We start from the raw sequence: 11,420 nt of genomic DNA on the forward strand, positions 1-11,420 counted from the left end.
AATGTGACTTAACAGGCAATCATCTCATTTCAGCGAGTAAACATTAGTCTTTCAGTCACCGATTTTATATCTGAAATCTGCATGCGTGTCCCTACAACACAAATGTCCTACACATGTAATTATTTTAAGTAGGGAATTTTTCTAGTTTCTTTAAAGCCCGAGCGAGTTATGTATATCCACATCAATCAAACTTCATCCGCAAACAGATCAGCTGAATTTAAACAAAACTGAGGTAAGATACAAACATACATGTTCATTTATTGTGAGTATATTGTGAAGTTACTTGTTTTACGTTTTCATCAAAAAGTGCCTTTTTCTCGCGGTCACTTGGATGAGATGCACTGACATCGAAATCCGCATACATCTTCTCCCACGTAACAAATATTATCCAGAGCAAGCAAATGAAACATTAAATCTGATTGTCACTAGAGGGTGAAATGCAACTGTTCTATCCAGAGATCAGTGACACAGTGAAAAAAAAAGAGTTTGGGTATACCAAGATGGCCGCTTGAACACTTCTTGTGGTTTCAACTCCTGCTGGCAGTTTACCATTGTGTCAGCAATCCAGTTCTGTATATATATCAACATTATTGTCTTTTCTTGTGGCTGGAACAATACGTTCAACACCTAGGGTGGTTTAGTTCATCTAGGAGAAAAAAGTTTGGCTCCTTCCAAAGTATAAACCAGTCCTGACAGTTCGTCCAGGCGTGCTAATACGAATCACCAAAACAAACTAAAAAACACCTTCATTTTGGCCAGATTTAGTTTTAAATGACGTCAGACCCCTTTGATCTTCAATTTCATATGAAGTGTGCAGTGGCCTTTAGACAAAACACCCCCCACACAGCTGTCCTGTACCCGTGGCAAGGTGCTCCAATCGTAATTGAATAAACTAGATTTGAAATCAGAAGTCTATGTATGCACTGTATGAATGTAGTTTCGGTTGCACACATACTTTCAAACATGCACATAATCATGACACATCAGCTTGTTTATTTTTGAAGGTGGGAGAAAATTCTCTTTTATTAATTTATTCTATTAACAAAGAATGGAAGGAAAATACAAGAGACATCAGAGACCCAATATTTAAAAAATGATCCAGCAAATCAGAGACAAAAAGAGTGTGCGATTTTGTCTCTTTGCATAAATTAATATATGAACAATGGTCGTTGAGGAAAAGTGCAGGGCCTTGCAGCTCTTTAGTTTTGTTTGTATGTTTTTTATCAAGCCTTTGGTCCAGCACTGAGTCTGAATTCCCTGGATAGATTTAGAAGTCAGGACGGTCCTTCTTGAGTTTGTTGTAGTCCATGTTCACTGTGAAGAACTTTTAAAAAGAAAAACAATAACAACATTTTTAATTGATAAACTGAGAAAACATATGAAGTAGTTAAACAAGTAGCTACCGTAAAATGCGCTCTACAGCTTCATTAACTCTACAGCTTGTTTAAGTGCTGAACTTGATCTAGACAAAACATCAAATTCACATTAAGGCACGAGCTTGATTAGATTTGTTACAACTAACGGAACACAAAATGAGCTTATGAAGCACTAAATGAATTAAACTCATTAAGATCTGAGATTAAGCCTGATACGGTCCTTCAGTCGCATCTCTTAATATGATTCCCACACTTGGGCAACAAATGGCAGGCTTATGCACTTAACCAAATAAAAACACATGGTCAGGTAGCTTTTAAACTTTAAATTACAGTCTCATGGTACATGCTTACATTTTAAAGCCTACTTTATTACAATAAAGCCATGTTCTGGTCAAACCATGTTTGTCAAACCATAAGTTAAACTCTTTTTAGAGCATCTGTGGCATTGTCTTTATGGACCTTATTTTCTGCTGATTCTGAGAACATAAATACAATGATAAAAATGAAAACCCCATCAACCATTTAGTTTTTAAACATGTCTGAAAATGTTATCATTTAATTTTTCTTTTGGCACATACTTCGCAGACACCAATATCTCTTGGTTACCACAGAAAATAACCTACATCCTTCAATTTATAATAAGCAAAAATCAAGTTAACAGTAATGCACTTGCAATAGAAGTCAATAGGGAAAGGCAATCAGGAAGATATAATCACAGAAATTCATTCTGCTAGCCATTTATTACATATATTTAGTGGTGGGACTACTGTTCTAGGCAGATTAACTTCTGGTTAGAGTCCCTTCTTGGTATCCTTGTACATATCAACCAAAGGTTTAATGGGGTTAGTGGCTACATAGTCGAAAGGCAAAACAAAATGAATTGAATGCCACAGATGCCGTTGAAACAACGTAATTTCTACTGAACCCAAAACATTAGTTGAACACACAGTAACTTTGAAAGATTTAATAAATAAAAGAGTAAATGGGAGCCTTTAATAGGTTGATATGCAAGGTCACTGTGAGCTCATACCTTGTACTGATCATTCGGCCCCATTTTATTCCAGGGCTCTGGGTTGTTTTTTCTGTCCCAGCTGTAGAGATGAAGCAAATGTGTGCACAAACGACTTACTGCAGGCATGCATGACAAAACTAAATACAAAAATAGCCCTGACATCTGTGCAGCACCATAAATCTCTCCCCATTGATTGGGTCAAGGTATAGACACGCTCTTTATAATCAGCATAGATCAATACATAATCGAAAGCTATTTCCCTCAAGTTAAATAAGCAGCAGATCTGTATTTTATTATCAATGGTGAGAGACAAATGATTAATTGATGCTTACCAGACGTCTGGGTTACGGATGGCCAGGCGAGCCAGGTATGTCAGAGACATGGTGCATCCACCACCAATGAAAATAAACAGCGGGATCAACTATAGAGAGAAATGAAGAAAATGTAAAGCAACTGTAACAAGTTGAAAGTACTTGATTAATAATCGATTAAATGAGATCCATCCATGCAATGCATTTGTTATTTATAATGTCTCTTTAAATATACTTTCTGTTCTTTACAGTCAGTTGTTGACCAAAACAACAAAAAATAAACATGTAATTCAAATAAAGAAGCAGTGTAACGTCACTCTCGGTAGTCCTATAGAGACAGTACCAGTTTAGCAGTTGCTCTACATATCGATTAAAACACTTGTAAATATACAAATATGCATTTTAACAAAAACATATAGGCCCAACTTTGATTTGGTGTCAGTGAAGGGGTACTTGAGCCTAAGGGTGTAATGACTTATCGATCTGGATCGATGCATTGATCAAATAACCAACACATGAAGATCGATGCATGTATTTTTAAGATTCACCTTTATTTTTAACACTAATACCAGACATGTCCGTACTCATTTCCGTCATGCGATGCAGCAACCTTATGATTAGGGATGTGACGTATCAAATTTTCATATCACGATAATTGCTGAAACATTTACCACAATATACGGTATTATCATGGTATTGATTTGATATACAAAACAGGTTGAAAGATGAATAAAACGTATTGTTGTTCTTAATTACCTGTTTTGTACTTTTTTAATTAAAAGATCACAAAGAAAGTAACTTTGCAAAGATCAAACCATATAAGATTCAAAGAGACATGGTGGCTTTAAAAAGTCTAATGCTTCTATTTTGCATTTTTCTCATTTATTACAGTTTATTTTCATTGCAATTAACAAGTAACAACAATGGTAGCGTTTTGAGGGAAAAGTTTAATTGAGACAGAAACTTGAATTTTAGAGTTTTCTATTATTTGGTATGTCTTCCTATTACTGTAATAGTTAGTGTTGGGAATGTTGTTGGGAATGTTGATTTATTGATCGAAATACTACAGTGCATTCAGAAAAATCGAAACAAATTATAGGTCATCTATACATTTTCTCTGTATTTTGAAGTGCTCAAAATGACAATATTGTGCATGTTAATTATCACTGTATACCTTATTATTGAATATCCGCAAATGTCTACTTATGATATCCATCTCGATTTAGAAGCGCTAAATATGCTTCTTGTGAGGGTTACGGATGTGCGTGGAGTGATTGAAGTTGCGCTCTGCTGTATCAGTGTGCACACGAATCAATAGGGCTGTGAGCTAAGGTGAGAGGATAGCGCGGAGTCGCTCATGCGAGCAATTAAATCGGGCTTCCCTCAACATTGTGGGGCATATGACACATTTTCAATTTTAAAGGCCTTTGGAGCAATTCAACCAAGTCAAACGGCTTAAGAGTCCTGATATTCTGAACAGAGCTGACGAGGTAAAGAGAAAACACCTGCTTATGTTTATTAACTTTATTAACCATGTCAGCAACAAGGCTATTCACATGGCAAGCAAAGGGTAAACAATAAATATATACAATTTACAAAGCTATACAAGACATTTGAGATTAATACAAGATACAAATTCTAAAATATGTTCAAGTGACACCTTTCTAAATATTTCAACTAAGTATGTATCTGAATAAAATCACTGTCTGATAGTTTCAAAGGCGTTATAGTTCAGTAGGATACAGTAGTACAGTGTCATAGTCAAAAAGGTTTGACAGGGAAGGCATAAAGGAGGATTTTCACCAATCAGCAACAACACGTGTGTGCGTCTTGAATGACCCAGATGGCACCTAGTGATTTGAACACGACTTGATCATGCCTAGACTTGAAGTTTGAAGAGAATTTCATATATAAGATTATTTCATATATCTTATTAATGTTGCATTCATCCTATATATGTACTTATTAATGCCTGCTCTGAACCCACATCAATTACAAGACTTTTCACATCTTCATCCTTACTAACATTTATCACAGTAAACTGTAACAGAATATTTCAATGCAACCGTGGAAGTTGTAGCTAAGAAAACATGGATAGGCCTTTATCACAGTCCGCGTGTCGTCACATCCGTCTCCGAATAGTAGCGTAACCAAACATCCGCCCACCGATCTGTCTATGGACGATCACAGTTTTTCCTAAAGAAATTAAGCCAACTTGGATGCATTGGCAGTAAACATCAGCCGTTTAATCGTCTCTTTGGAGTAACTCGGCACTTCACCATGTGTTATCTAGCACTTTACTGTGTAATCGTATCCAAGCGAGGTGATAATCAGCACAAAGCTTTCCCAGTTCATGAGGAGCTGCGCACATGGTTCCGCTTACTCCCAGAGGATTATTGTGCTCAATTCAAGTCCGAAGACACGGCGTTTAAGTGTTTTAGTGTCATTGTTTTAACTACTGCAGAATGGTCATCTCCCGTTTGTGAATATAATACAGTTGTAGACTCTGGGACATTTTCATCTCTATGTTTTATTTTCATTGCATTCGGACGCAACTCGTGAGTGGACGCTTCAATCATCGTACTCAAACCACGAGGATATAACCCCACGATTACAACGATTTAACCAGTACATTTGTGTAATCGGACTCTGGGATGGAAAGGTTTCTTTATTTGGAAATGTTTTAAATGGAGCTTATATCATTCATGGAGATTATAGTAAGTAATTACATGACAGCAATGTGATCATTATCAATGCAAATACTCTGTATAATCTTTTTTTTTTTTTGTGACTTACTGTATACACTTGTCTTGTTCTAATGCTCTTTAATGTGTAAATGTACTCATGTTTGTATTATATCTTGCATTCCTCTAATAAAAAAAACATACTTTTAATCTGTGAAGTTGTTCTTGCTCACATACATCCTGTTTAAAATAATAAAACAACAAGATATCGTTTTTCTATACTTCATTATCCCCGAGTAATGATTGTAAGTTGAGGTAGTTTTGTTTACATTCAGTATTTTAGATGAATCGTACATAAAATAGCCCATAATAATTTCACGCTGTGGGCACTGCCATTGAAACATACTGCAGTGGAAGTTGTTTTACGCAACTAAGCTAAGCTTCCGCTCAGCGAACTCAGGATAAAGGCCTATAGCACATACTCTCCTGTCATGGGGTTTTTGGATTGAAAGACTTCCTTGATGGTTGCAGAGATGACAAATTGTCACTGTAGCGTTAACCTCATTCCACAAGGCATTGAGATGTCATCAAACGATTGATGTCACTTGTGTATGATTGTATGACTATATATATTTATATTTATTCTCCCCGTTTTAACTGCAGTACCTTATTTATTTGTGGATGCCCCAATTTGCACTTTTCAGAGAGCTCAAAATATTACAATTATAGTTTGGTTGCATTTTTGACACAATAAATGTAATTAGTTGTGCAAAATAGGCATATAATATTGAATTGAACCTAAATCATATCATGGCAGACTTTGATTGTAGCCAAGAAAACCGTGGATGGCATGGAGAGTTGGAAACAAGTCATCGGTATGCAAGTACTTTTTAATTGGAATAAACTGAAAAGTGTCCTGTCATGAAACGAGTGATGATCACTTGTGTGTGACGTTATTTTTTATATTATTTGTCTGAATAATTTTTTTTCAACATCTGAAGTACCTTATTTTTTTGAGGATGTCTCAATGTGGATACAGAGAGATGAATAAAATAATACAATTATATTTTGATTGCATTTGAGGTCAAAATTATGTTTATTGATTGTGAAAAATAGGCACATAAAATCGGAATATCGATCGCAGGCCCCTGAATCGAATCGTTTTGCGGCAGACTTTGAAGTATCTGCAAATAATAATGGATCGCAGGACAAGAGAATCGATTCAAGATCGTATTGTTATAAAAAGGCCGATTTAAACCCCTACTGTAAACATACAGCATGTGCTCCACATTGCAAAAAGGACATAAGTCATGCATCTGTCAAATACGAAATTGATAAGTTTGTACCAGAGGTGGGGACAAGTCACACATGGTCAAGTCCAAGCAAGTCTCAAGTCTTAACCATCAAGTCTCGAGTCAAGTCTCAAGTCGCAGTTCAGATAAATCAAGCAAGTCAAGTCAAGTCAAGGGTTCACCCTAAGCAAGTCAAGTCAAGTCACACTACTAAAATAAATAGAGGTCAATTTTTTCGATACATATTTATTTTTGCACAGAAAAGATGAACTTGTATACATATATTATGTATCTTATTTATTATACATTTGCTACATATTAATCATATGCATATCTGTGCTACATTAATATCTGAAAATAAAATAAAATTGTGTTGTTTACACAAAATGTTCAGACATTAACATTACCTGTAAACATTAAAACAAATTTATTTTCGTATGCACAAACATTCTTTACATTTTTTAAAATAATGTAATTTAAGGAAAATCAATTTGCAAAACCACATTTATCAATCAAATCAAATCAAATCACTTTATTGTCACACTACCATGTACACAAGTGCAACAGTAGGTGAAATTCTTGTGTGCAGTTCCGAGCAACATAGCAGTCATGACAGTGATGAGACATATACCAATTACAGTAAACAACATACTTACACAACACAATTTACAAATCAAATGTACACATACTTACACAACACAATAATTATATACAATGTACAGTAAACAATACACACAATATACAATACACAATATACAATAAGTGGGAGTATGTGAAATATATATATATATATATATATATATATATATATATATATATATATATATATAAAGTAGTATATTGAGGAGAATATGTTGACAGTCCAGTGTGAAATTATAGATGAATAAAGTGCAGTGCTAATTATTGATCGTGATAGATCAAGTGTTCAACAGTCTGACTGCTTGGGGAAAGAAGCTGTCATGTAGTTGGCTGGTGCGGGTCCTTTATGTGACCAAGTGTAAATGGAATCGTTTTGATAAATCAGAATCAGCTATCCGATCTGAGAAAACGCAAGAAGTGGCCAGGTGTAACGTTAAACATAGGGTTGCCAACCACAACAGTTTTCTGTAGCCTTGTGCTGAACTTATTCAATAGAATTAGACTTCTAGAATGTTCTTTCAAGTGCAAAAAAATATATATTTTTTAATTTAGTAGTTTTTCTTATCATAGCCAACAAATTTCTTCGAAAACTCCTTTTCCTCGATTTACTGAAGCCTATATGTAAAACGCATTTGCAGCTGCACAGCCGTGTATATATCTATGCTGCATATATCTATGCTGTCTGGCTCAGCTCATAGGCTGTGCTGCGGCAACTGCACAGCCAATGGCGTGAAGCGGGTCAGGGCCCGCCAAGGGGGCGCCAAGTCCCCGAATTTTGCATTAAAGCAGGTCTTCGTTCATTCATAGTCTGTCTGACATATATATTAGAATAGAAGCTATGTGTCTGTCAATTCATTGCACTGAATTGATACTCAAAAATACTAAAAATTCAGGCTACGCCACTGTTATAGTCAAATTCCCCAATAAGTTACATCTATTTACGAGACGTAACAGTATAATGATAACGCCATGGTCACATTTCTAATAAGAAAAAAACATAATATGCCATCAAGGCCAAATTATGACAAACAGAAAAGATTAATTCATTACATTAGTAAGCGTTATAACGTAGATCTTAGTGAAACTGACTATAAAGAGATTACTTTCTTACCTTTCCTTGTGGTTCTTCTTGATATGTCGAACGAAATTTGACGTTGTGGTTGTCGTGTCGGATATTCGTGCCTTGCATATTTTGCAACTGGCAAATCTTTTTTTATAGGCACGGTCCAGTTCAAAGTCTGTATAGCCAAACGAGTCCATTTGTGGAGCTCGACTACTGTCTGCCATGTTTGGCGCGGTTTGAATTGAGCAGCACAGATGCCAATAGTGATGCTGACGTCACAATATATATATATTTTTATTAATTGTATTGCTGTTTGTTTATTATAAGTTCAAGTCATTGTCGAGTCTTCCACTTCAAGTCAAGTCAAGTCTCAAGTAACTTGTTCTCAAGTCAAAGTCAAGTCAAGTCATTTTCGTACTTTAATCAAGCAAGTCACAAGTCCTGAAAATTGTGACTCGAGTCAGACTCGAGTCAAGTCATGTGACTCGAGTCCCCCACCTCTGGTTTGTACTGGTCTCTCGGCAAAAGTCAACTTGCAAACGCATTGATAGAGGGAGTTAGAAGATTATTTACAGTCAGGATACAGGCCATAAAAATAAAAAGGGGATCAGCCATCAATAAGGAAATACTAATAGTACGCAGCAAACGGCCCTAGCTGTGTATTTTGACCGCACTGCTCCGACTGTCCTCAGTTTAACACGCTCGTCCATGGTCTGGTCGCAGTGCGGTCACGTGACGCGCAGGCCGGCCAGTTCCGTTTGCTTTGGTTTACAGCGCACAAACCATAAAATGAGTAAACGTAAAAAAAAATTACATTTTCTTTTTAAATATAAATAAAAAATGTATTAATCTACTTGGTCATATAAAGATAATACACGCGGCTTGCCCAATAAAATATAAAAGGGTGTAATTTATTCTGTTGACCATCCCAATTGATTTGACACTTTGACGTTCGCAAAATGTTTCAAAAATGCATTTATTCTCTCTCATTGTTAAACAATTTTCGGGGTTACCACATTTTTTTAACAATACATTTCACATACTTTTCGAGATATATTACGGAATAAGATTGACAAAAATAATTAGTGTGGAAGTTTCTAGGCGATTTAGTATTTTAGAGCTCAGCTTTACTAAAAAAAAAAATATATATATATATATATATAAACATCCCCATCAAAAGTTACTTGCTAGGAATTAATATTTAATACATTTTAATGAGTTAACCAGACTTGAATATCACTGTTTTATGATTTTGACATATTTCCAGGTTGTCCGTGACCGTGAATACCCAGCATTTAAGTGAAACTTTCTTTCTAGGTAAGGTTTTTTTTAATGATTTAATGATTTTATGTTGATTCAGAGATGTACATATTTGGACTGTTGGCATGTCTTGCATTCCGTAGCAGAGACGCTAGCAAGTCTACATCTCTCGATATCAGCTGTCTTTTAAAGATTAAACCGTCCCCTAATCATCAATCACTTACGGCAGGATGACTTCTGAGTTGCCGACTGACCGTGCTCAGCATCGTGACGGATGAGATCAATTTAATCTCCCAAAATGTACAAAAGTCACCGGAATAAGCGCGCCCTGTACGAGGACTAGCAAGATCGTTTCAGCATTGAGAGAAGATGACACTGTCCGCGGGGGGTTGTAGCGTTTGCCTGATTTATTTTTTTTATATTTTACAAGCCAGTGTATATTGTCGTCTCATTTGAGTTTCTTAATTATTATTAATACACAAAATGTTTAAATGCTAGTCACTGCAAGGTTGCAGAATGTATATTTGATGAGAATGTGACAGAATTTTGTAAAGGCGCACTACTGGACACCCATTTGCAGGCGCGCTACTTTTCCTTACGGACCGCTGAGCTGATCTAGGGTCAGTGTGAGAGTCCATAAAGACCACACTGTGATTTGTAGTAATTTCAGAGATCTGATCCCAGGACAGGGAGTAGAGTAAAGCCAGCGTTGTACATGCAAGTGGTAAAAGTTGTACAAGGGCTAGAGAAGGTTGTCTAGGTCGTTGATGTGTTTTATATGGTTAAGGAGGGTAAAATATGGTTGTAGATGTGAAAGAAGTAAATAGGCAAGGTTGATTCAAGCATGCATTTTACTCTGTCATATTAGAAATCTGTAAAGTGGACGAGTTTAATGTGTTCTTTAAAAATTATATGAACAAAATTAATCGGTTATAACAGGTTGCCAGCATTTATAAATACCGTTTTCACTCAGGAACAATTGAAAATCACTTTGTTCTGGTTTTCAGTTACATTCTGATAAAAATATCATTAGTTTTCATTCCTTCAGACATTTTTAGTCCCTAATTTAAATTATTTATGCATTGTGGTAGTATTTGTTGTGCTGAATTCATTTTATTCTCTCTCTCTCTCTCTCTCTCTCTCACTCTCTCTCTCTCTCTCTCTATATATATATATATTATGCATGCATTTAATAATTTTTTTAAATGAAAATTGTAACTACATTTATTTTTTGCATTGTGAAATAGTGAACTTAATGATGCTACTTTGGATTATGGAAACCAAAACAAGCCTTTGTAATGTAAAAGTGCAATAAAATGACATATAGATGCCTAATTGTAATATTAAATATGCTTATGAAACTATACATCCATGCATTTATAACTCATCAGTGACAAATATATGTTTACTCTAAAAATTGATGACAACTTTTTAAGGTTGTTCTGTCTTTACCAGGTCTGGAAACCACAATTCTATAATTCTGATCAACCTCGTCCTATTTTTACCTTTTTATAGTCATGGCGTGTGTTACAAAACATCCTTGAAATTTCCATTTACATGGCCTACAAGTGTTCTGATTAAAAATGAGCGTGAGATTGAAATAAGAGAGGAAGAGAGAGAAAAGAAGCAAAGCTCTTCTTCATCATTTTAGCCAGGACACCCTCAGGCCAGCTTGTTCAAACGGAGAGTCTGGAAATGTAGTTTTGCTGCACTGTCACTGCTGGCTCTTTTAATCAGATTGCCTTCCTGACATGCAGCAGTGTTTGTTTCCCTGCAATTTCAT

At 35.6% G+C, this 11,420-nt stretch overlaps 1 protein-coding gene across 1 annotated transcript; it reads right to left on the reverse strand.

The window, feature by feature from the left end:
- Window positions 1–988: 988 nt before the first annotated feature.
- LOC127647960 (cytochrome c oxidase subunit NDUFA4-like) lies at window positions 989–10,009 on the reverse strand. Its single transcript, XM_052132498.1, has 4 exons — window positions 9,862–10,009; window positions 2,721–2,809; window positions 2,407–2,467; window positions 989–1,324 (listed from the first exon to the last, which is right to left on the reverse strand). The coding sequence occupies exons 1-4, from the start codon at window positions 9,901–9,903 to the stop codon at window positions 1,268–1,270; spliced, it is 249 nt and encodes an 82-aa protein (XP_051988458.1). The 5' UTR covers window positions 9,904–10,009; the 3' UTR covers window positions 989–1,267.
- Window positions 10,010–11,420: the final 1,411 nt, after the last annotated feature.

Source organism: Xyrauchen texanus, chromosome 8, assembly GCF_025860055.1.
Source record: "Xyrauchen texanus isolate HMW12.3.18 chromosome 8, RBS_HiC_50CHRs, whole genome shotgun sequence".
Classification (NCBI taxonomy): Eukaryota; Metazoa; Chordata; class Actinopteri; order Cypriniformes; family Catostomidae; genus Xyrauchen; species Xyrauchen texanus.